The sequence below is a fragment of the Stegodyphus dumicola genome, chromosome X1, assembly GCF_044657685.1.
Source record: "Stegodyphus dumicola isolate Sdum_Otavi_A_Nest chromosome X1, ASM4465768v1".
Taxonomy (NCBI): Eukaryota; Metazoa; Arthropoda; class Arachnida; order Araneae; family Eresidae; genus Stegodyphus; species Stegodyphus dumicola.
In genome coordinates, this window is record NC_140780.1 from 125,250,734 (window position 1) to 125,277,075 (window position 26,342).

Sequence of the window (26,342 nt, forward strand, 5' to 3'; positions counted from 1 at the left end):
TTGTGGACTTTATGGAGCCTGAAACAATAATTTATGCAGATTCATTTTGCGACATTTATGGAGAGCTATTCAAAACAAACAAAGAGGCATGCGGACTTCTGGAATTGTTCTGATCCACGACAATGCCCGTCCTCACAGTGCTCATGTAACCCAACGGCTCCTTCAGCAATTGCAGTTGAACACCCACCATATAGTCCGACCTAGCGCCGAGTGACTTTCTTTTTTTTCCTGAACTGAAGCAGCAGCTTGGGGGCAAAGCTTCCAAAATGACGTGGAGCTCAAAGAAACCATCACAACTCACTTCCAATCATTATCGGGAACATTTTATGAAGAGGGTATTGCAAAGCTTGTTCACAGATATGACAAATGCCTTAATCGTCAATGTGATTATGTAGAGAAATAACCTATATTGTACATTGCTTTCAGTAATAAAATCTTTTTTGTATATTCAACTGTCTTTTCTTTATAGCGTGTTGGAGGTTGGAAAAAAATAGCCTACATAATTCTAAATAACTTTTAAACACCCAATATGTAATTAAGATAGTTTTTGAATATATATTTTTTTACCAAGTCGTATTAGGATTAGTTCTTGAAGATGCTAACAAAATTAAGTGTTTTAGGTGCTTATCAGTTAGACAATCTTGAATGATATTTAAATTTTATTCAATCAGAATCAATTATTATAGAAAGCATTTGTTCACAAACATAAGTTGATTCAAACCTACTACAATATCTATTAGCCAAATCGTGTAAATTTGGAAAATTGCTTATTGGTATTAATTTTGAAAATTCAATATAATTTGGATCACTTGCAGTTGAAATAAGTTCCTTATATTTGCTTTTTTATGCGGCTGTAGGCTAATTTTCAGTTGGTTAAATATTTTGTAGTGAAATTGCAAAAGAATTTGCGAGGTCTTCGGCAACTACTTTGGTAGGATTGGATCTATCTCTTTTTTTTTTTTTTTTTTTTCTGTTTTGGATCTGTATTTTGATAGTTAGTTGTGAAATGTGTTAATCTTTTTATCCAAAATTGAAAAAATGCAAAAGTTTGTTCACAAAAGAAGATATACGACCAACTAGGGTAAGAAAATGCAATCTTTTCTGTAATCTTAATTTAATTTACTCCCGTAATATCAGTGACAAAAGCTAAATCCCATAACCAATCTTCATTTCCAAGTAGCAAGAACCTACTGCGCAGTTCGTTTTCTTCCAGATATTTTAAAACAAAATCTCGCGAGTGCATTTCCTTTGGAAAGCCAACACAAATTACAGTGAAGGAGTAACTCGCTATTCTCTTCAGTTTCTTCTGGGAAAAGCTCATGAAATCTTCGTTGATTCAGAGTTCAAGCTCATATTTTGTTAATACAGCATACTACAGGGTCAACAACAGAAGACAAGTCTATGTCCTTGGCACAAAAAGCTTCTTGATGAATAATACAATGATACTTAAAAACTTTCTTCCCAAGAAATTTTCAGGCAGTGTAATAAAACCTTTTATCTTGCCAACCAGGCAAGGCACTCCATCTATGCAAACTGTCTAATTTTGTCCGCTCTACTTTGTTAATTTTAATTACATTTTTAAATTCTTTAAAAATATCCTCACCAATATTTAAAAATAGTTGGTACAAATAAAGAAATTCTTCCACAATATTAGAATTATCATTCATGTAGCACACAAATATGCTTAACTGTGCATTGTCTGTGATAACTCAACCTTCATCCAAAAGTAATGAAAGTATTTATAATACTGTAGTACAGAGACAATTTGTTCATCATCCTGTCCAGTGTTGCCAGATCGTGCGATTTTGTGCAAATTTGCAGCTTTTGACAAACTTGTGCTACTAAAATTTAGTATTTGCGATTTTGCAAAATTTTTGCGACATCCATCATTTTCTTATGCTATTTTTTGCGACTTCAAAGATTTTTTTTAATATATCGTAAAATGCTTTTATGTTAATTTATTAATTAAATATAATTTATATTTAAAAATAGTTTATGTAGGCTTAAATAGAAGTTGATATCTGGCAATCTTATTTAGATGTGGGCTTTTCTTTTCAAGGCTGCACAGCCTGATGTCGGTATAACGAGAACGGTGTAAGGGAAGTGGAAAAAAAAATACTTTGGGAGCTCTCACCACCCTCCCTCGTCCCTCGTGCATTTTGTTTTTAAATCAGTCTCCCTGCAATTCTATGGTAATGATGAATCAAACCAAAGAATTTGCAGCTTGCGCGTCATATATTGGGTACTTAAACAAAGAAATGAAATTCATACTCCAGATTATAATATTGCTTAGAACTAAGCAATGGGAATGACTTGAAAATCAAAGCAGCGGCATTTTTCTAAATAACAACAAAAATAAATTTAACCGTGAAAGAACAAGGCTTTCTTAAGTAATCAGATTCTGAAACAGATCCACCACACAGAATGGAAAACTCCCCGAAAAGCATTCCTCAATTAAAATGTTCACAATTAAGCAAAAAAGCAATGAATTGAAAAAATTAACTGCCAACTCAAAAAATGTAATGCAAAAGAGCTAACACTCTAAACATGAGGAATATTAAGAATGGACATCTACAAATTAATTTAAAAATTGAAACCTGTAAGTTAAATGAGAATTAATTTTTAAAAAATGGATATTTAAACAATTGAAAATAAGTAATATAGTTTTAAAATTTTTCGTTAAAGCTAAGATATGTAATTGAAAAAACTAAGTATCGAATACAGTCTGTAACTTACAGAACCAATAAACGGTAAATTTGTGATGATGTCAGAGGTCATGTGAGCCTGCATAACTATGACATCACAAAAATCACATAATCTACGACATCATTTGCATTTTTTGCGACTTTTTGAGTCTGCTTTTGCTACTTTAGTGGAAAATTTTCTGGCAACACTGAACCTGTCCAATGTTATCTATATGGCACATGGTGGTATTTTTATACAAAACTATTTTATCAACCATATTTTTGATATTCATATCACAGAAACTTTGGGCAAATATTAAAAGTGTATCTTATATTATCTCCTTTCCATCAGAATAAGGTTTTTTTTTTTTTTTTTTTTTTTCTTGCGAGCTAACAACAGCAAAAGTTCATAAGAAACCTTCATAGTTTCCATTTCATTATTTCTCATCTGGAACAAGGATTGTTGATGGGCTAAAGAGTTTTTTTTTTAATTGATGAATTTTGTTCATAAATGTGATCCGGCAGTATATTTTCTGTTGAAATCATAAGGCAGTGGTTTGAAATGTCAGTCCAGGTTAAATTATTTAGGCACTGCTACACAAATTCCACATATCAAATAAACAAGTTTGAAACTTTTGATGCATAAGCAAAAAAGTTTCTTCCCAGACAGTTTTAAAATCAATAATTGCATTATTCTCTTTATATTTTCTTTTCGGTGTCATAGGTTTAGTCATGGACATAGGGAAAATAAAATTTTGAAAATGATGACAATCCACGACAAAATCTAAAAACAGTTGAAAACAGCTTAACATTTTGCTCGGTAGTTTAAAATCAACTGAGCGAAGGAAATAGCGATGGAATGTCGCCAGTTTGTCTGAATTAGAGAATGTTTAGGAGCAGCACTTACACGTTAATTCTAAGCATTGCTCAAGGATCTGTGAATATTGTTTTTCTTTGTTTAATATCATTGGAATTTATCATGGTATTTTGCATTGAGCATGTAAAACCGATTCGACAGCTCATCATGTAATATATTTTCTTGTGTATTCCACTCCCGTATGTTCGTGTAGTTAAACTTGGAGAATAGCGCCAGAGTGTCTCTGTAGTGAAGTAAACTAAAATTCAAAGAGTTAAATTATATTTATTCTAATGTGTTGATGTGTGTATCTATCAACGGAGTTGATACAGACTATGTTATTATTTTTTCAAACCGTTTTTCTTTTTCGATAAGTCTTCGAGTGTTGCTGTTAAAACTCTACCATATCACACTGTGGCCCATGTGACGCAGGTTTACTTTTTTTTTTTTTTTTTTGCGACATATCGGTTGGGAGTTACTACCTTAGGTAGAAAGCCCTGAGCTTTGTGACATTCAATGTATCTAACCTGTTTCAAAATTAATGCAATGTTTTTTGTACTGTATTTTTATTTTAAATGCACATATTTTAATTTTTTAAATATGGAATTTAATCTTTTTCATTTTTTACTTGAAGTAATCAAATTTTGGTTTTAGGTGCCCAATTTAACTGAAATTGTTGTTCATTCTGCTGAAGAAGCTCTTTCAGCTTTAGAGCAGGGAGCTAGAGCCAGAAGTACTGGTGCAACAGCCATGAACCTTGTGTCATCCAGATCCCATGCCATTTTTGCTGTTCACGTAGAGCAGACAGATCGAATCACTTTGAACATAACAAGATCAAGATTTCAGCTAGTTGATCTTGCTGGGTCAGAGCGCATTGGTCGTAGTAAGACTGAAGGTGTACGACTTAAAGAAGGTCAGTGCTTCTTACGGTGATTTATGTTAAATTGTCTTAAATAGCTGAATTGTGAATCGTTGTCTTTTTAATGTTTCTGATCTTTTTTCTCTATAATATAATATTGTTTAAACTATGTAAACCAGTGGTGCCTAACGTTTGGCCTATTGCGAGCACATTTCCAAAACATCAACATCTTTGTTAAACATATTTCAATCTTATGTGATACATCTGAAATACTAATTTCTGCAAATGGTTTTGAGATGAATAATAATATTGGTTGAACTTTATAGAAATCGGAGAAGCAGAGTTCAAAATTATTTTTCAGTGCATTTAGGTTTTCCAAGTATTTCTCTGTTACAATTGCCTTGTGATTATTAATATGGCTTGATAAATTCTGAAAATGGGTGAAATTTTTTCCTTTCATCTGATTTATCCAAGAATTTTACTTCCGAAAAACAGTTACAGTCCCAGTCAATTTAAACAGTTTTTTTCTTTTCCCTGGAGATCTTCATTCAGTTTAGCTGTTATATCCATGAGAAAGTATAGATCGGATAACCAATTATTATCGTCCAATTCTTTATAACTTTCGTTTCCGGATTCCAAAAATTGCTTTACTGGTGAAAGAAGTTCTACAAATCGTTGAAGTACTTTTCCCCTGCTGAGCCATCTAACATCGGAATGAAGCAACAAGATTCCATGTTCGCTATGAAGCTCATCACTCAGCAATAAATTATTTTGTAACATTTCAAGATATCTCTTATGACTATAAATGCTTACTATATATTAACAATAAAGAAATATAAAAGAATGGTTATTTTTTAAATATTTTTTATTTATAGTACCTAATCAAGCTGGCAAGCACGTACAAAACGATCAGCGACCACAAGGTTGGGCACCGCTGATGTAAACTGTTGTGCTAAAAAAACTTGCATGATGAGTTTTACAATAGAAACAAAATGTCTTTTCTGTAGCAGGCCAACCAGTGGCTGAGCGGTAAAGTCGCTGAACACTGGTAGTTCGGTTCGAGTCCCGCGAATGGGCTTTCTGCATGGGTGTTTCCGTGGTTTTCCACATGTGTAACGTATATACGAGCCAGTTTCCCTTAGAAAGTCCTCCAATTACAAATTCTACTAAAAATAGCTAAATATAAAAGCTGTAACAATACTTTCAAATAATTTTAACAAACTGCGTAAACCCCATTTTCATTATTGCTGCTAACAAATACGCCAAAACATAAATTCACATATATCTTAGGAAATTTTGAATAAAAAACTCTAATTTTTTGCAGATGTGCTTAGAAAAATACATCTACATTAAGATGATGGTAAAACTTTTATAAATTATAATTCAAAATTTTTTTGAAAAATTTATAAAAATTATTTAAAAATACAAATTTTAAAAATAAATTGTAAAAAAGAGGCAAATTTTATTTGGGATAAATTTCTCATTTCGAAGTATGAAAGGAAGAATCAAATTCAATTTACATTGAGGAACAAAAATTTTAAGAGCTGATTTTTTAAAAACTACTCGTGCGGTTTTTACAAAGCATGGCAGTTTGTCATAATTTCAGTTGTAGAATCGAAATATGGAAAAAAATTGGCATGTGATTTCAGAAAAGTCCAATTTTGTATCAAAATGCCTATATTAGAATAATGCTATATATAAATCTAATACATATGCTAAATTTCACCTTTTTTTTATATGAAAAACGCAAGTTAAATTTTGTCAATCGGGCCAGTAGAACGGGAGATATAGAACTATCCTCCCTTTTTTTGCACGGTGAACATTTATTAAATCATATAGCATTACTGATGGCAATGATGGAGTTTTTTGCATCACTTCTGGCATATGCCTTTTCTTTCTTAACTGTTCATAAATGGCTTGCAAGTTCTTTTTAGACCTAGTTAGGAAGTTCTTTTCATAAGCTTTACTAATGTAGGAATTTAGATGAACTTTGATTTAGATTGTGTTATTTTGAATGTTAATATTATTTATTATAATTTCTGTTTCAGGAATTAATATTAATCTAGGACTTCTATCTCTTGGAAATGTCATTAGTGCATTAGCTGAGGGAAAATCTCACATACCTTACCGAGACTCAAAATTGACTAGATTGCTTATGGGTAAAGTTTTTGTTTTTTCCATTTTCTCCCATTTGTCTTAATACCGCCTTAATTATTATAGAATTTATCTTCTTTCAGATACCCTTGGTGGAAACTGCCATACATTACTGATAGCATGTGTGAATCCATCACCTGAGAGCACTGAAGAAACGGTAAATACATTACGATATGCTGGAAGAGCTAGAAGAATCAGAAACACACCTGTTGTAAACAATGATCCTCCTGAAGTTCAGATACAGAAATTAAAAGATAGGGTATGGACATAAATGTGTATTTAATTGTGGAAAACCTTTTAAAGTTTGCAATATTTACTGTAAGATAACACTCTGCATTTGCTTATTTTTATGTGCTTCAGTTTGTATTGCTAAAACACAGAGACCTATTTATCTGTGGTAACTGGAGCAGTCTTATTTTTGTCCTCCTTGTTTTCAAATAGTCTGTAACCAGGGTTATTTTCACAAACTATGAAATAATGGACAGTTATTTAAAATGTATCTGTAATAACAAAATGAAAAAGAATTTTTTCTTGAAAATGATCTTTTCTAAATTATTAATCAAATGTGAAGTTATGCGAGAAAATAACTTCAGTTTGAAATAGACAGATGTCAAACAGCTGAAGTTAAGCATAAGATAGTGCATGATGCAAATTAGTAGTAAAGCAAGAGAAATTTTAAAAAAAATACAGTTTATAAAATATATGAAATTAAAAAAAATGATGAAGAAATGAAAAAAAAAGCAAACTCATTATCCTTTAAATAATCACTAAGTTTCCGGTTTCAGAAATATTTTTTGTAATAGCTGCCAGAAGTAATTGCCCATTTTGGAATGTTAATTAGTGTGTGTGTATAGATACAATGCATATATATATATATATATTATATATATATATATATAATTTATAGAAATACTCACACCTCTATTTTTAACAGTTTACTTCTTGAAACTTCCCTAGTACATAGAAAATTTTAAGTATCATAATTCATCAATGAGTATAGGTAATTAAATATAATCTTCATCAAACATTTTGCAGTTCACTATTTTTTCATATACTATAGGACTAACTTTTATTTTTTTAAGAAAGATGGTTTAGAAATTTGTAATTAAATTGTTTTTCAGTTTAATTGAGTCCGTATTATTTTTCATTACCATTTTGCTAATGGGGTTTTAGTATTAATAATTTTTAAAAAATTTAAAAGAACCATAATTTTTCATGTTTTAAATAAAGTGTGCAAACCATATGCCTTTTCAAAAACACAAAAAAGATTTTAAAAAAAATCTGGTGAAATTCGGGATTATATTTCCCTTGTTTCTGTAAATAGCAATAATAATTCAATAATGATTTTGAGCATAAAGAATTGAGGTATGTAAAGTTTGTATTTTGCTTAGAACTACATATTCATCTTATCCCCTCCTTTTCGCTGATAAATACCATAAAATTGCATCTTAATGTGACAGATTATCGTGCATTTTTTTAATCAACTTTAAATTTGTGATCTTGGACAAATTGTATATACACTGCTCGACATTGAAAATACAACACCAAGAAGGAGTGGTCAGAAATTTATGCAAATTTTAGAGCAAATGCACATCACTGAGTTATGCGAATGATGTAAAATGTGCAGCTCTCCGACGCACGTGAAGTAAGATATAAGGGAAGGAACATGCAGAATGGGCAATATTCATGTTGTTATTTCTGTCAGACGAATTATCGAAGAAAGTTGGTTTTTGTCCCGGAGGATACGTGTAATAGGAGAGAATGCCAGGTCGCCGTCAACGAAGGCACTTCTAGCAGATAGACGATTTTACGACGGGTATGGTGATCAGACTCAGAAGGGTGGGTTGGTCCTTGCGTCAAATCGCAGCCGATACCCACATGGATGCGAGCACGTTGCATTGGGTATGGCGAACGTGGTTGGAACAAAGAAATGTGGGAAGAAAGAGGGGTGCAGGTGCAGCCAGAGTGACGTCAGCACGCGTAGATCGACGCATCTGCTGACAAGCTGTGACATTCCCGCAAGTCACTTGTACCACGATTTTGCAGCATGTGCAAGATACCCTGGATGTTCCCGTGTCGACCAGAACCATTTCCTGCCAATTGGTTGAACGTGGCCTGCACTCACGGCATCCATTAAGAAGACTGCCATTGACCCCACAGCATAGACGCCAATGTTTAGAATGGTGCCGGACTGGAGCAATGTGGATGACAGAATGGCGAAACATTGTGTTCTCAGATGAGTCATGCTTCTGTTTATCCAGTGACAGTCGCCGCATACATGTGTGGCATTGACGTGGAGACAGATCTAATCTGGCAGTAACTGTGGAACGCCCCACCACGTGACAGCATGGCATAATGGTTTGGGGCACTATTGCCTACGATTCCAGGTCACCTTTAGTTTGTATTCAGGGCACTATGACAGCCCAACGATACTTGGATAATGTACTGCGGAAGGTGGCAATCCCCTACCTTCAGGGGCTGCCTAATGCAATTTTTCAGCAGGTTAATGCCCGACCACACAGTACTCGCACCTGCCAACATGCTCTGCAAGGTATACAGATGCTTCCCTGGCCACCGTACTCTCCTGACCTGTCACCAGTCCAGCATGTGTGGGATGTGATTGGACGCTGTTTGCAGACTCTGCCCCTGCCTCGTTCAGAAGACGAACTGTGACGAATGGTTGAAAGGGAATGGAGAGCCATCTCTCAGGACACCATCCGCACTCTTATTGACTCTATGCCTAGACGTGTGTCTTCGTGCATCGCTGTCCACGGTGGTTCTACATCCTACTGAGCTGACGCCGTTCTCGCTTTGTATTCTGACTATCATTTTGAAATAAAGATCACTTATTGCTGCTTGCTGTCTCTTTCTTTTTTTCCAAATTTCATTAGTTTCTGACCACTCCTTCTTGGTGTTCCATTTTCAATGTCAAACAGTGTATTACATGAACTCTCTTAATTTTCTAATTTCAGGAACATAAAACTCTTAGTTCAGTACTTTGAGTAATTTGGTCTGTAATGACAAAAATCAGTCAACTAATCATATTGCAAATAAAACAGGTATTCAGCTTGATGCTGAAATTTCCAGCTGCCAGAGTTTCCGAAAGATAAATGCTTAAAAGAGAAAATGACGTTTTATAATTCATAATTTATGAAATGTATTGTATGAATAATCCTCATTTCTATTGTGCAATGAATATTTATGTTGTTTTGCATCATCAGTATACTCACGTCAGTTATTTATTTAAAAAGAAAGCAGAAAATAATTATGCGGCTTATTATTTCTTACTTTCAGTATTTATATGACTTATTCTATGGCCGTGATGAAAAATATTCAGCACCTATAAAAGTTAATTCTTTCTAGAGCCTTTATGAAACACAGTTAATATAGTTGCAACTAAACAAGGCAATAGTTTTAATCACTGAAAGCACTTCTGTTAAAATTAATTTATATCAGATAACTTTTTCTTCAGTTAGGTGTGATTTTTATATTTTCTATAGTGAAATTTTAATTTCAAAATTAATTTTAAAAATATTTATTAGCAGCAGTGAACTTTTGGGAACTTGCAGGAGCCTTTTGTTGAATTTGTGGATAGTCTGCAATTTCTTGTTCTTTTTATTTGCAACTATTTTTTCCCACTGAATGCACACATCATCACATTAAATAATTAATTTTTTAATGAGTTTGGATTTTGCTAAACTATTTGAGAAGACATTTAATTGCATTTTGTTCCAACAGAGTTAGTATAATGTTGGGAAGAAAACTAAGAGTTGCAATCAAATTTCTACAAAAATTTCCCATCACTGTAATTTGGAATTTTGTAGTTAATCATTTACAATTTGCATTAGGAAATTTAGTAAAAAATATTAATGTAATGAGTCATTTTGAAATATTTTTCGAGAAATTGTATGCATTTTATCACTAATTCTCCAAGAATCAGCAAGAATAAAATGAGTTTGGTAAAGATCTGTGTAACAAAATATTAAAAATGGGCAGGGTATGTTAGACCATGATGGGCAACATGCCGTTTAGTAATGCTCTTGATATGTGGAGGAACTATCCAGCCTTATCCAAGCATTTTGAAATTTTAAATAAAACATAAGGATTATTTTAAAACAATTCCTAAATAAGAAATTTTAAAAGACCTATATAATCAGTACTGTACAGAAATTATTACAAATTACTTTTTTTTATAAAGCTTGGATGAGTTTTAAAATGTTTTCATATTAATGCATAATTATTTGTATTTTCTGTTTTTGTAAAAAATTTAGTATCTCTCTAAACCAGCAGCAGCCAGATTTTATTGATTCCAAATGAAATGTTTTTGGATTGAATATATGTTTCTAGAATTTAAATTTTAATATTTTGTGGTGCCATCTCTAAAAATTGCAGTGTGCCAAGTACTTTGTCCTTGTTTTTGATCCATCAGCTGCAATTAAATAAATAATATTGAAAACTGTACAGATTATTAAAAATTAAACCACATGTAAATAATTTTATATTTCAGGGAAACAAAGCTAAGGATTTTAAAATTACTAACACATGTAAATTAAAGATTTTGATAGTAATTAATTCAACCATTTTAATAGAAGCCATCAAATTTTTAAAATGTGCGAAACTCTGACAGTAATGCCAGTAGCAATTTATCAGTTTAAGCAAGCAATGTAGCTATTTTCATGTGTGTTCTTGATGTATTCAAATAGCGTTTATGAAAAAAAATTGTAATTTTTTCTCCGTAAACTTAGCTTTAAAATATACAGCTGGGCGATTTGCTTGCAGTGGAGGAAACTGCAGTAAAATTTTTGCATTAATATAAAAATTTTAAACAAAAAAAGGCTTAAAGGTAACAATTGCATTAAATCCATTTGTAAAGTGATTGTTCCAAAAACAAAAGGAACAAAATTTGCATTTAAGTAAGTTTACTGACTTATTTTTCATGCTAAATACCTAATTCAAATTAAAAACATACATGAATGAAATAAATATTTTATTTCAATTCCAAGTCATTATTCTTTTTTCATTCCCCTCTGAAAAAACTTGCCAAATTGTGTGTGTGGTGATTTGTAACTTTGAATGCTTGCTTACAAGATAGTTGCAATTTTAAAAATCCACTGTGTATACAATGGAAGCCTTAGTAACATCATGCTGACATAAAGGAACATTATAGTACATGCAGCATTTTTACATACCATACATTAAGTCCCTTAAGAGAGATTTCTGTTACACAAACCAAATTTAACATTTGGAAACATCACATAACAATCTATACTCATCTGCAATATATATTTGTTCTACAGTCACATTCTTTTCATCCACAATTATTTCAAACTGAACTGTAAATGCATTCCCTGACACTTCATCTGCGTTATTTAGTTTAGTCAGCTCATCCAGTTTGCAAGTTCTTTCCCTTTCATCTGTGGAGTTTACAAAACAAGGCGTGTGATCTTAAGCCATTGGGAATATTCGGGGAGGAATAGTGATATAATGGAGTATACGTGTGGGCATTCAGCATGACTTTACATACAACAGTGTTGCCGAAATTTTTCATTACATAGCTTTTACATTACAGTTGCTTCATTTCGAACTTAGTACTACCGACTGAATGTTGGTTACTTGAGATTGTACTGTAAACTTTTTATTGTAATCTGATAGTTTCTTTTATAGGATAAAGTGTAAATCTTTGTTAAAATTTTCAGATGTCACTACTGTTTATGAGTAACTATAAATTTGGGTAAAATGATTAATTAGTAGACTAAAAAATATAAACTATATTATTGTTTTTGTAAAGCTCTTCTTACAAGTATTATTAATCTGCATTTTAAAGTATGCATTAAAATATACCAGAATTTCTGAAACAATTTTGAAGTAGTTATAATTTGAGCTATTCCTTGTTTTGTTTCTTGATTTGGATGTATTTTGTTACAGGTCAGATTATTAGAAGCGCAGCTATATGAGTTACAAAGTACAGGTGTAATAAAGGACAGTTCTGAAAATTCAGATCTGAGAGTAAACATCAAGACTCTGCAAACCCAGCTTCAGGCTGCCCTAGAAAAAATTGCTAACCTCATGGAAAATAAAATTCAAGTAATTTCTTTTTTTTTTTTTTTTCTTTTTTCAAAATATGTAATACAGTAAGACCCCGCTTAACACGGGGGATCCGTTCCATCAAAGTAGAGCGTAATGCGAAACAGCGCTAAACGAGGCTATCTTAACATGTAAATAATGGAGTTAGGGGAAGATGGATAGAAAATTGGTTAGGTATTAAATTTAATAATGTTTTTTTAATAAAAATAAAACCAAACATTTATTTCTTACAAAAATAAAAACAATATAAACGAATATATTTATAAAAACAAATAAAATTCTAAGCCAGTCAGATCATTCAGTCTATTCTGTGTTTCCAATTTTCTGCTTTTTTTTTTCAAGAAGGCATTATGATAGATTGGTTTAATGGCATATTGCTTTCAATTTCGTCGTCAATCCATATAGACAGTCGTTTTTCCACTTCCTCTATAATGTTATTTCTAGAACGGATAATTCTAGTTGCAGAACTTGACGTAGTTGCAGTTGCCGATGACAGTATTTTTTCTTTATTCTTAAGAATTGTCCTTATTGTGGAAGTTGCCAAATTCAATACAGCACTAATTTCAGATTGACTTTCACCAGGATCTAATCTTTAATCACTTGCATTTTAGTTTCCAGTGAAATGCTTTTTCTGGTTGCTTTCTTTTCTTGTTTTTTATTATCACCCATGATAAAAAGTAAAGCTCGTAATATTTGTCACTGTATTAATCGTTATAGTATTATGTAAATTTATACTTACAATAATGTCAACAAATGTTTCAAATGATAAAAATGCTTCCGTACAGCACCTCACCGCACCAAACAAGAAACATAACTACAAAGTTTCGGATATGTTATTTGGAAACCTACCGCTACGCACAATTTCGAGGAATCCCCGTAGTTCACGCTGCGAGCAATTTCGGGGAATCCCGAAGTTGAAATAAAAGAGCGCTAAACCGAAACAACGTTAAGCGGGGTCTTACTGTAGTTTAATTTAGAAGTCAAACAACAAAAATCAGTTTTATATTGACAATTTTTCACAGGACGAGTTTCAATAGTTTTACCGAACCATCATCCTCAGCTGCTAAAGAGCAAAAGTTTATTAGTTTTTGTAATAGTTTAAATTTTTGTAATAATTTGTGTTGTTTTTAATATTTATTATTTAATCTCATTCTTATGTTGGTGAGTGTGAATGTAGCAATCCCAATCAAACGTAGCTGCCTTTTCATCACCATTTTATCTTTAACTGTTTAGCATTGCATTTTCCCCTTTTCTGTACAGTAGTAATCTTTCTAAATCCCAAGATTTTTTTCACGAATGAAGCTGGTCTAGTTCCAATGAAACAGGCTATTGGGATTGTGCACTTTTCAGCAGAGCTACTCTAGACTTCTCTTTAGGAAGCTGCACTTTAAATTGCTCCCTAGTTTTTCAACTAAACTATGGCTGTGTATGACTTTTTTGAGGAACCAGTGAAAGTGGGCTGATTGTATAACAGAGCATCATCTAATACATCTAGGAATCTTCACTGAGGAAGGTATATTGTTCACCTATTTTAAAACTTTCTCTTTAGTATCATTTTGAAGATCAGCATCTAAACTCAATTTTTCCATCCCAGGTCTTATGCAAAAATAATTTGGGTAGAAGAGTTAAAGAGCAACTTATTCCTATTAGATAAAACATATTATTACAACAGATAGCAAATTCCTTCTAGTTATCAGAAGTTCTTTTAATCTTATATTTTGAATGTCACAAATCTTTGACATCTAGTCATTTTTAAACATGCGATCATAATTTTGACTTTGGTTCTACAAGAATTATCCATAAAACTTCATTTGGTAAAATGAATTTCTTGCAGCTTTTCATATTCATAAAAATTTGTTCTGTATTATATTATAATAATTCCAATAGAGTTTTTCCTAATGCCTTTGAGCTCAGACAAATGGGCTGGGTGTATCATTGGTTTTTATGGTTTTTCCTACATGAGCATGAACAGTTTCCTTTGGAAAGTCTTCTATAAAGGCTTCCCTTCCCTTAGGTAGATAGCCTTCATAGGCTTTGCCATATTCAACAATGAATACAGATTCTGATCACCCTTGAAATCAATAGTTGTATTCACAATCTGTGGCAAACTAAGGTTGATTATTTTGCCTAACTTCAGCTTTGCCATAATGAAATAAAAGAATGCGATTCTTAAAATATACAGATTTATTCCTGATGAATATAGATATAAATATTCTTAACTACATAGCATTCTATGAAAAAAATTTCTTTGCTGATTGCCATATTTTTGAGTAATTTTATTAAAGTCTATATACTGTGAAAAACTTCTTATATGTATATATACAGTAGAATTCTGACAATTTGCATACATTGGGACCAGGTTTTGTGTGGATTAGTGAATTTTGTGGGTTACCATGTTTTTGAGTTTTGTTTACATTTCTTTCCTTTCTAATTTTATATTAAATTTGCACTACCTGTACATAAGTAACTAAAATCAAACTTCAGATATAATTTAATCAGGATTTGCTGACTATGAAATTAAATTATTTATGCACAAAGATGTCAATGCAAGGGAGAGACATTGTTTGGAGAATGAGGAATAAGTGATAGGGAAATTTTTGAATAGCTCTTTCATCAAAACAAAATATTTTATGTGAAAGAAAAATTGTATGTTCACCTATGTAATTACTTTTTAAATAACTTTTATGCCTTTAAAGTAAGAAAATTAGGTGAATTTATTAATTAACGCTTACTGTTTATGTTTTCTTAGCACAGCTTTTCTCAAATTGAATCACTATACTAAATCCACCGTTATGTCCCAAACTTGTTGTTACATTAATATCACTACGAGCAGCTTGCAAGTGCTTGAATTGTAATTTTGGATTTTTAGTTGTATTCACAATCTGTGGCAAACTAAGGTTGATTATTTTGTCTAACTTCAGCTTTGCCATAATGAAATAAAAATTTCTACTTTTTTGTTTAAAAAAAAATCTGCTGTTACCATGTTTTTGACTTTTAACACTCCATAAATCTCTAATGGCTGTTTTTTTTAAATCTGTCTCAGCTATCTGGCAATGTAAACAAAGGCACATTCTTGTCACAGAATTTAAAAAAAAAAAATTCAGTTATAGAGTGCATACCGTCTGAAACTCAACATCTGAAAAGTTGTGGAAAATAAATTCCTTACACATGTTAAACATATAAACTCAAAGTTAATATTAAAAGAGTGAATTCACCTAAAAATAATGATTTATCTTTTTGATTACTACAAAAAAAGGTTTTACGGAAGATGTTAACTTTAAAATGGAAACAAAAAGTCTCTTAAATCAGTAGCTATTGTAGCTATAGTACTGTCTGAAAATAGAAATTTTATTTGTTTACATTAAAAAATAAGCACAAATTCCAGGTATTTGCAGATTGAACAGTCACAGATTATCAGAATTCTATTGTGTTTTTATACCATTGATGGAACATTGATTGCTGAACATGGTCAAAAACACTGGGAGTTTCTTGGATCGTAGCCACAACACAGATGAGACTTGTCGTGAGATTCATTTCAGACGTCACAGGATTGTGATAGGCAATAGCTTTGACGACTCCTCACAGAAAGAAATCAAGGGTTGATAGATCAGGTGAGCGTGAGGGCCAGGGAACCAGTCCACTAAGCCCAATCCGTTGATGCTGGAACAGCCAATTCAAATGCCTACGAACAACCAGTCTAAAATGAGCAGGTACCACATCGTGTTAGAATCACATGTGCTTCAGATTTGCTCCAACATCGTCAAGTAAACCAGGAGAACTTGCTCTGGAAGGCTCCAATAAACAGATCGCAGCAGTCATTCGGGCCCGACTAAGAAGTCTCTGACCAAACTTGCCCACACATTTACTGAAAAACAATGTTGTGCTGTACACCGTGGGAGTTCTCTTGAGCCCATAAATGCACGTAGTGCTGACTGAATATGCCATCCATGCTGATTGTGGCCTTATCAGTTAACAACACATAAGCTGGGAAATTCACATCTTGGACACTGTTGCAGACACCACTGTATGAAACACATGTGCGGGATGATCATCAGCGAGCAATAAATGAACCCTCTGGAAATGAAAGGAGTCTTCATTCAGAACATACCATACACTGCAAAGAGATACTGTTAAGACAAAGGCAACACCATATATGCTGGTACTGAGATTAATCTCCACATCATGCAACATACTCTCACTTGTCTAACCTGTGCTCGCACAAATTTTGATGCACACATGCAAACATACTGGGGTGCAACCCTTATCTACCTGGGATCAGTAATTTAACTAAGTAAATTGATTCAGCAGCTCATCCAGTGGCCTCAACTTAAGTTCATGTGTGCAAGCTTACCGTTTGTATACCTTTGCATGCTGGATACTGCTCAAATGAGGAAATTCTCACTTTCCCTTCCAGCGCTGTCATACAGAGCAGCACCTAGTGGCATACGATGATGTTTCTGGTCATGGGTTGCTATGCAGTTTTTAGTCCTCATGTCTTACCTCCCCTAAACGTTTGTCACTACATTTTTGATACACACTGTGTACAGTGCTAAGCCACTTGTATCCTAGTAATAAAATGGGAAATTATTAAATATTTTGTGTTTCTGAAAGTTGCATGTGATTATACAAATTTCTTTGATTGCTGAAATTTGGAATCTTAAAAGGTTACTATATTTCTTATTTTGGGATGGTTGACCATATCGAAATTAGAGGAAATGATTTGGCTGATTTTGCTACTATGTTTGTAGATAAAATTTCTAATAAAGCCATATTCTGTATAAGCATTAAAAATTATCAAACAAAAACTTCATCATTCAAGGCAGCTGTTGTGTAGATATCAATGAGTTTACAATTATATATCTGGAACTTGAGTATATATCACTTTGAAAGCTTTTTTTTAACTCATTTGTTGATATGTCACTGCTTGCTAAAGGCTTGTACCAGTCTGTACAAATTGTAAAGCTCAGTTCCCCCCATCATCTGTGATTTGTCATCTTTAAGTGACTTTCATTATTGCTATTTTATGCTTTAAAATTTTAAGTTATTGGAAAACTGATACTATACTATATTATTACTTGCAAAGGTCTATTTTATTATTCATTTTATGAATGGATTTCAATCATTTTATGAGCTTCACTTTTTTAAAAAAAATATATTCATGATTTTATTGATCTTTTACTAAAGCGAAAATAGATTTCAATAACAATTGACTGACTAGTTCATTTTCTGGATATGTAGAAGGTCTCCATATGATATGGTTGTCTTATAATTACTGCACTCTAGCATAGTTCAAAGAAGGACCAATTAAATTACCATTACCAAATATTTAATTCCAAATATTAACACTTTTTTAAAGCTAAAAGTACTCATTTTGTTCATAGTGCTCAAAATTTATCAGCATTAACCTTTAACTGTCTCTTAATTTTTAGTTATTTTCACTGTTTTCATCTTCATGCCATAACTTGATCATATCAATAATATCATGTTAGTTTTCAAATATTACTATCGTTATCACCTTAATTGCAGCTTTGGATATGGATTTTTAAATAGAAATATGCATATAAACAGCATATTTGTGATATACACACTTTATCTTTCTATATCTATATCTATATCTATATATATATATGCACACTGTGTCCACAAAAGTTCTTACCTGACCTTTATTTTTGTAGCTGTTCATCATAGATATATATTAAAATTAAGTGACACAAACATTTATGTTTTGACATTAAGTTTTAAAAAGTTACAAAATATGACTTTTTATACATTCCTTCGGCCCTTACGCTTATGTTCAAAAAAGCTTTATACTTATTATTTTTTTAAATAAAACAAAATTTATATTATAAAAACAACATAGAATATAGTACACAATATTATTAAAGTTTACATGTACTCATCACATGTCTGCTAATGACATCTGGATCTAATGCATGCCCTTTTCTGTCTAATTTGTAGTTCATTAAGAGTTTGAGAATCAGGCAAGCTGCAACCTGCCAGAAAGGATCAGTAGGGTTCGGTCCCAGACAATTGACTGACTAGTTCATTTTCTGGATATGTAGAAGGTCTCCATATGATATGGTTGTCTTATAATTACTGCACTCTAGCATAGTTCAAAGAAGGACCAATTAAATTACCATTACCAAATATTTAATTCCTCTAGCATGCATATAAGCATGCTAGGGGAACACTCAGGGAAAGGCACCATTTCATTGCTCTAGATGTGCGGTGGGACAAGTGGTATTGCACTGCATCATGAAGTAGCATTGTATTAAAGGTTAATTATCTAGGTGTCAAGTTACTTTTTTTGAATTTTTTTTATGCATCAAACCTCAAAGGGTTAAATCATTTAATGCCCAAGCTGTGAACTCGCTGAACACTGATGGTTCCGACTTGGATTTGCTTCTGGGTAAATCGGCTGGCAGCATGGACGTTTTCATGGTTTTCCCGATGTGTAACATATGTACATGCCAGTTTCCCTTAGAAAGTCCTCTGTTCACTTATGGGTCAAAATGAACTATTATGCTACTAGAGTGTGAAGAACTCTAGAGCCTAATAAGCATATTCTATAGTATTATTGTTAAAAATAGGTTTGCATCTTAATTAAATACATCCCTCATGTAAATTTAAAAAAAAAAATTCTTTTAATAACATTCACATATTTTTGTTAATTCTATAAGCTGCTCTGTTGCCATTTCCAAGACCCAAAACTAGCAAGAGTTATTAGTAGCCAAAAAGTTAAGTAAATAAAATTAATGGAAAGTATGTGTAAAATACAAACTATGTGTGATCTGAAATTCACAATTCTCCCACCTTAAGTTGTTGGGAAACAACTTAAACTATTAAAAATTTTAAAGAGTAAAACTTTTTGAAAATGAATATAAAATTTTAAAAGTAAAAGATAAAAGAACGAAATTAAACTTCAGATATCTAATCTTTGGATAGGCCTGACTTCTCTTCCACTCCTGATTTTCACAGATTTTAATCTTTTTGTCTATTTTCCACTGAGCACCTTTCAACTCTAGCTTGTTCAACTCTGTCAGTTTTCAGGTCTTGAAACAAATTGAAAGTTCTAAAGCTGTTAAAATAAAATTATAATAAGCACGGGGTAAAAAGTTTAATTATTGAAAGTTAAAAACTTTTGTGTTCCTTAACAGTATGAAAGCTTATATTAAACCAATATGTCTTTATATTTTATTTAGCATGTAGTAGTTTTCAAGCAATGAATATGTATGCAAGAATTTAAAGACTGAAGAAAATTTTTCTGAATTTTTAGATAAGGATTCTATAATGTCTTCTTTGTCATGGACATAATGTTTTTCATTATTATTTAGTAAGAGGAAGCTACTGACATATAATTAGCTCTTTATTTTCAGACAGAATGCATTGCTGATTGATTATGTGAAATAAGGTAGATTTGCAAAAATTCTCTTATGTTTAACAAATAAGTTTTCCTTGAATTTAAATTTTGCATGAGGAAATTTAGCAGAAACAAAATTTGCATAAAATGTTATACAACTTGCAAATCTCTAGTGTGCAAACACTGCAGAAAAAGGCTAAGATGAGTAAAAGTGGTTTCATAAGTCGAGACACATATTTTAATGTATCTGATTAGCTTTTGTTAGTGCTGCATAATTTCTAATCTAATTTTTTTCATATTATCTGAATTTTTTAATCCTTTTCTTTAAGTTTTATTTTTGCATTATTTCAAATTTTATTTTTTTAATAGGTGGAAGAAAAATTTGAAATGCTGGGAGAAAAAATTAATGCTTTACATGAGGAAGTAGTGTAAGTTGGTTTATTTCTTTCTTATGTTCTCTCAGTAACTTGTCTTGTGAAATGTGCTATTAATTTTTTCATATTGCATCTTAATGTTTAGGGTACTAGGTTTATGACAAGTGTATTTTCTTTAGTATTTGCTATGCCATTTTGGGGGAAATTTATGGAATAAATGCTTATTAAATTTCTATTGAATAAATTTTCTTAAATATGCATTTTTTATTTCGCTCCTCTTTTAGTGTATTTTTGGAGCTTATTCTGTCTGACATATGCTTTCATAATCTGGAAGGAATTTATCTAAAAAAAGTATAAGAAATATTCTAAAGGTACAAAGTTAAATTGTAAACTAAACAGTTTTTATTTTTAAATTCTAAAAGTTCATGTCTGCATAAAACTGCTGAAAAGGCTAAAGAATTTTTACCAGTGGGATTTTATTTCTTTGTTAACTCACTTTAAGAAGTCATGTCTCTTATATGCATTTTTTTTCCAAATTTCTCATTTAGTATGCATTTATTTTTATTTATCTGATATCTTTCCTTGTTATAATATTCTATAATTTTTTTCCTTGCAGATAATTATCTGTAATGAAATCAGGTTTTTCTGTTTTATATAAGTGCTTTGTTTTTCATAATATTTAGGATAAATTTTGCATTTAGAGCTCATTTCTTTTCATTAATGTCATTTTCATTTTGATATGATTACATTTTTTCCAACTTAGTTTATGTATCAATAAAATCTTAAAAATAGAAACAGTTTAAAACTTTGATCAAGAATCATTAAATACAAAATCTGATATAGTAATCTTTAGAAACTTTTTCCCTTTTAGCATACCTTTTTTATTATATTGCTATGAACACTGTAAAAAATTGGTATAAAAATAGCAATATTTTCATTTCATTTTATCAAAATACTGATATGAATGATAGAAACAGTAATCAGTATCAAGTGTATTTTTTGAAATTATGGGAAATCGCAGGAAAACTAAAGTGCATTCCAAAAACAGTCTGTTTGATATAGAGGATGATACCAGATCTTTGTTGTTGCTATGAATGGATTTGGCTTTTTTTGGCTCTAACCCGCTTGGGAACTTTTTAATACTTTTTTCAACCCCTTTCCCAACTGCAAAGAATAGGTATATTACTAATATAGTAATCTGATAAAAGCTTGGAGAAAATAAATTTTTAAATGACAAATAAAATTTTAAAGTATAATCCATCTTGTAAAGGGTAAACTAATTAATTATAAAATTATCAATATTGTTAACTAACCTCAGTAAAATGCTTTGCTACTTACTAAAATATTTATCCATTTAAGTCTGCCTACTTAATATTGTCTTTTGATTAATTGCTTCCTTTTTCTAAAACAATTTTAAGTTTTGTGATAAAATCAACCATCTTATTCCTCAGATAATGGTTTAACTTTTTTTGTGGATGTAGCATAGTGGTCAACTTTTATTTTACAAATTGTCATACCAGTATCTCTTGAACATCATTTAACTAACACAATTTAAAATTAAACGTGCAGAGCAAAGTTTAATAACATAGCCATTAAAAAATATATGATTAGTTTGAGTTGCAACATAGCAGATATAAATCATAAAACAATATGGATGAAGTCTATGTTGTCACATGACATGCAACTCATTATACTTCTTCCCCTTAACTGGTAATAAAATCTTCTAGACATTTGGGTTTAACAGTATATTAAAATAGGCACACTCTGATTTGATGCTCAGGGTCATAAGCTTATTCATTAATAGTAGATTCCAAAGTAATAGTGCAGCATTTGCCAGCTTTAATGGGACTTAGGAGTTCAGGAAAGGTTACAGATTGTCCAGATGGACACTGAGATGAAATTTGGTCCATATTTCAACTGGCAACCTCACCACTGAGTTTAAACTTTATATAAGGGGACTTAAAAATTCTAACCATAGCTGTTATCCATGTTGAATCTGCGACATATATGTCAATATGACAGGCTCATTTTGACTAAAAGTTCTGTGTTCATGTTTTTACGAGTTTCTTATGTATAAAGGGCTCTTGCTGGGCTCGTAAATCATTAGCAGGATCAAGATGCATTTCTTTAACCATATTTGTGATGCCAGAATCTGTTATTGGGCACTATACACTGTCAAGCCAAAACATTATGACCATCTCCACATTTTTCAGTTAACTTGTCTGGATGATGTGAAGAGCACATAATTACGTGGAAATGGCATTTAACTACTGCTAGAAAAGGTAAGGAATCATTCTTGTGCTTACTTTTGCTAGTGATGGTAAAGGCTGCTGATCTAAGCGAATTTTATAGAAGGCAGATTGTAATGGCCCAAAGACTCGAAATGAGTATCTCCAAAACTGCATGATTGGTAGGTTTTTCAGGATATGCAGTCATTAGTATTTATGCAAAGTGGATAAATGATGCTAAAACCAGCAGTAGATCCTCAGGTGTTGAATGTCCATGTGTCATAAAAAAAAGGGACGTTGGAGACTGTCCCTCTTAGTACAACAAAATCGGCACCAAACAGTAGCTCAGCTGACAGCCCAATACAGTGCAGGTCTAAGTGCAAGTGTTTCAGAGGCCACAGTTCAGCAGGCCTTGTTGGATATGGGACTGTGCAGCAGATATCCCAATTGTGTGCCTCTATTGACCAAACATATTCAAATATGCCTACAGTGTGCCCGGGAACATCGAGACTGAACCATGGATAAGTGGAATACAATTGGGGGTTGTCTGGTCGAATGAATCATGATTTCTCATTCATTACTTTGATGGTCTTGTCAGGCAAACAGTTTCTGTCTTCCAGGCAAACAGTTACTTTACCTTGTACAAGAGGTCATACACATGCTAGTGGTGGTATTATGCTTTGGGATACGTTCTCATGGCTGGCTCTGGGACCCTTAATTGTGGTATCTGGACATAACTGCAAATCATTTGCTCTCAAACATGATATCTGTCGTTAGAACTTAAAACGGAATCTTCCAGCAGGACAACGCCTAATGTCACAAGGCTCGAATTGTGTTGGCGTGGTTTGATGAGCATAAGGATTAATTCCAATTAATGTCTAACGTTGCGTTAAAACAGCAACATCCCAGCAATAAAGATAATGAATGAATAATATTCTGGCCACGTAACTCGCCAAATCTTAACCGATAAACCACATGTAGGATGTCATGGAGCGGTAGTTCAGAGCTCAAAATACCACCATGTTGGAATCTCGACTTTGCGTGACTGCTGCTTAGACATTTGATACAACCGATCTCCAATCATCTACCAAGAACTTGTTGCATCCAGGATGAGTTAAGTTCCAAACATCGTTTCAGCAAGCAAATGAATACTTTAGAATATTTTTATTAGCCTCTTGAAGTCTGTGATGCGCAAGTAGCATAATAGTTTATTCCGACATGTAAGCGAACATGTTTTGAATTTTGCATAATTCTCAAAAGAGATTTATGATAAGTCTCAAATGTGAATTTATGAACTATACAGAAAATGGTGAAGTTTCTTAATGTATACCTAAATGCTTCCTTATCAATTTGTGCTTAATTACTTTCAGTAGAATTTAGAGTTGCAAAAGCATCTGGAACTACGCATCCATCTAAAGGTTTATGACTTGAGATAAAACTTAAGCCACATGGTAAAATATCTCATATAAGGATTATCAGTAATTTTTAATTAAAAGTCCATTTTCTTTTTTAATAAAGAGATTTTTTGCAGTTTTACATGCCTTATCATGTGGAGAAGTCCATTTCCACAGACAATTTTTCCTCAGCAGGCTCTGTAAAGGCTCTGCAAATATTACCTTAAAGAAAACTATGATAAAAATTTAATAAATCTAAAAATGCTTGTAACTGTTGCTTTTACATAGGAACTGGAGCAGGCTGTATGGCTTTGATTTTAGATTTATTCTGAATACCATGAATTTTATTTTGTTTAATACCAAATTGACATTTTTTTTTATTTGCATGCAAGGTTTATCCAAGGTGCATTTGAACTTCTCACAGTCTGCCAGTAAGCTTTCCTCAAAACATAGAGTTTGTAAGCATATCAAAAGGTAGAGTAACACCTTCTAGCTTGCTATGTACACCTTCTAGCTTGCTATGTCATTAATAAGGTTTTGAAATAGTCTGAGAGAAAGTTAATTTCATGTAGCAAGGATTTAAACTTGTAAGCAGTTCTTCATGTAATAATTTTCTGAGCTTAAACATATTTATCCTTGACTAAAAGCTGAAGGTAAGCTTTAGCCAAACTGATTTTTGCAAAGTAAACACCTCCTCTTTAATTAGATAATGAATTATTCACACTAACCATTAGATAAGCTTTATTGCAGCATTGATTTTATGGTTGCCACATAAACAATTTTGCCCTAATGGTTTAATAATGGGAACAACTGGTGTTCACCAAGCAGAGTTTGTGATGATTTCAGTGGCATCCTTTGTGAGAAGTTTATCTAAAGCAGTATTAATTTTTGAATGCATAGCAAGAAGAAACAGAAACAACAAATTGGTTTCATAGCAGGATCAGCTGAAAATTATTTTTAAAGTCTTTTCTAAGAGCCTAATGTGTTGCCAAGTGCAACAGCAAGTTCTCTAATCCCATTCTGAATCAGATTACAGTTGATTAAATTATACCCACTAAACAAATTCTTGAAATGAACTGATGTCATGAGCGCTCATTTAATGAAGTTAAAAAATTACAATCTTTTGTTAAGTAGCAAAATTCAGCTTCACAAAAGCTTAAACTTCCATTGTCACATTGCATTTTTGTTATAAAATTTAAATCATAATTTAAATTTTGGATGCTTTTAGAAAAAAATATTGACTTAATATATTCAGTCTTCAAAATTCTTCTCTGATAGCTCCTGTAGTAACACAAGCATTCTAAGAATGCTCAATTTCATAAATAGCTAGCAGCTTAACCTGCTTTTTATTTTATTGGCAATTCCATTAGCTTGAAGAAAAATTAGCTTGTTTGATATACAGGTCCCCTGAATTTTTTGTATCATTTTCGACAGCAGCATCAATAGCATGTGTTGCTAATTGAAATCAAAACTTCTCACCTTGAGAAGAATTTAGTTAAAACAAAAAGATAATTTTTTTTCTGTATTCATGATATATTTATTCCTTTGAATCCCATATTTATCAAGAAGTTTAATGATGTGATACAGCGGGTCAGCTTACATTTTAGAAATGAACCCACATTTATCTCTCGAATATCATTTAATTGACACAGCTGTTGGATAAAAGATGCAGAATTTGCCAGCAGTTAGTGTGCCTCGTTTTGTGGTTCTAGTACTAACTCCTGCTACAGAGAAAATTTTTTAAATAACTTGAAAATATACATCTTTTGCTTAAGAAAATTTTAAATTTTGATAAATTAAATTCTAGTTGAAAAGTAATGGCCATTTGCCAAAGATTTAAATGAAGCATCAATCTAAACAAAGTAATAGTTTGTGAATAGAAAGTTGTTCAAAGAGTATTCCTTTGAATAGTCATGGTATAAAATAAAATGGCACAGGACTCCCTAGCATGTAGAAAATTGTAAATATTTTTCTTGTAATGAACCTCATGATAAAAAATTTAAAATTAAAAATTTTAATCTACTTAGCAGGCAGCTTTCTTTGTACATTCCAAAAATTTTGGGAAAATGTCCATAGATTTTAGGAAATTCAGGAGCAGATTTTAAGAAAATTCACTTGAATGTTTTAAAAAAGACCGTACTACTACTAGCTGGCAAATGTTATGTATTTTGGTAGAAAATGCTTGAAAGTATTTAGACTTGGATAAGTGAGAATTCTGCTGCTGGACTTTTGGCTTTCTAAGCAAGGGTAATTTAATGTTTGATAGCATTTGGAAATTACATTACAAAGCTTAAGAAAATTGGTGGAATATGTGCTTCTTCCCGCACTCATTCACAATGAGGACTGTTG

The 26,342-nt window shown here is 32.1% G+C and overlaps 1 protein-coding gene across 4 annotated transcripts in view; it reads left to right on the forward strand.

Annotated features, from left to right (window-relative positions):
- Klp3A (kinesin-like protein 3A) overlaps positions 1–26,342 on the forward strand; it is a 298,885-nt gene that overhangs the window by 56,111 nt on the left and 216,432 nt on the right. For all 4 annotated transcript variants that reach the window (XM_085808353.1, XM_085808352.1, XM_085808354.1 and 1 more), the window contains exons 5-9: positions 4,195–4,453; positions 6,448–6,558; positions 6,637–6,812; positions 12,479–12,637; positions 20,367–20,425. In XM_085808353.1, the coding sequence (XP_085664479.1) occupies positions 4,195–4,453; positions 6,448–6,558; positions 6,637–6,812; positions 12,479–12,637; positions 20,367–20,425 (764 nt within the window). The remainder of the gene's footprint in view (positions 1–4,194; positions 4,454–6,447; positions 6,559–6,636; positions 6,813–12,478; positions 12,638–20,366; positions 20,426–26,342) is intronic.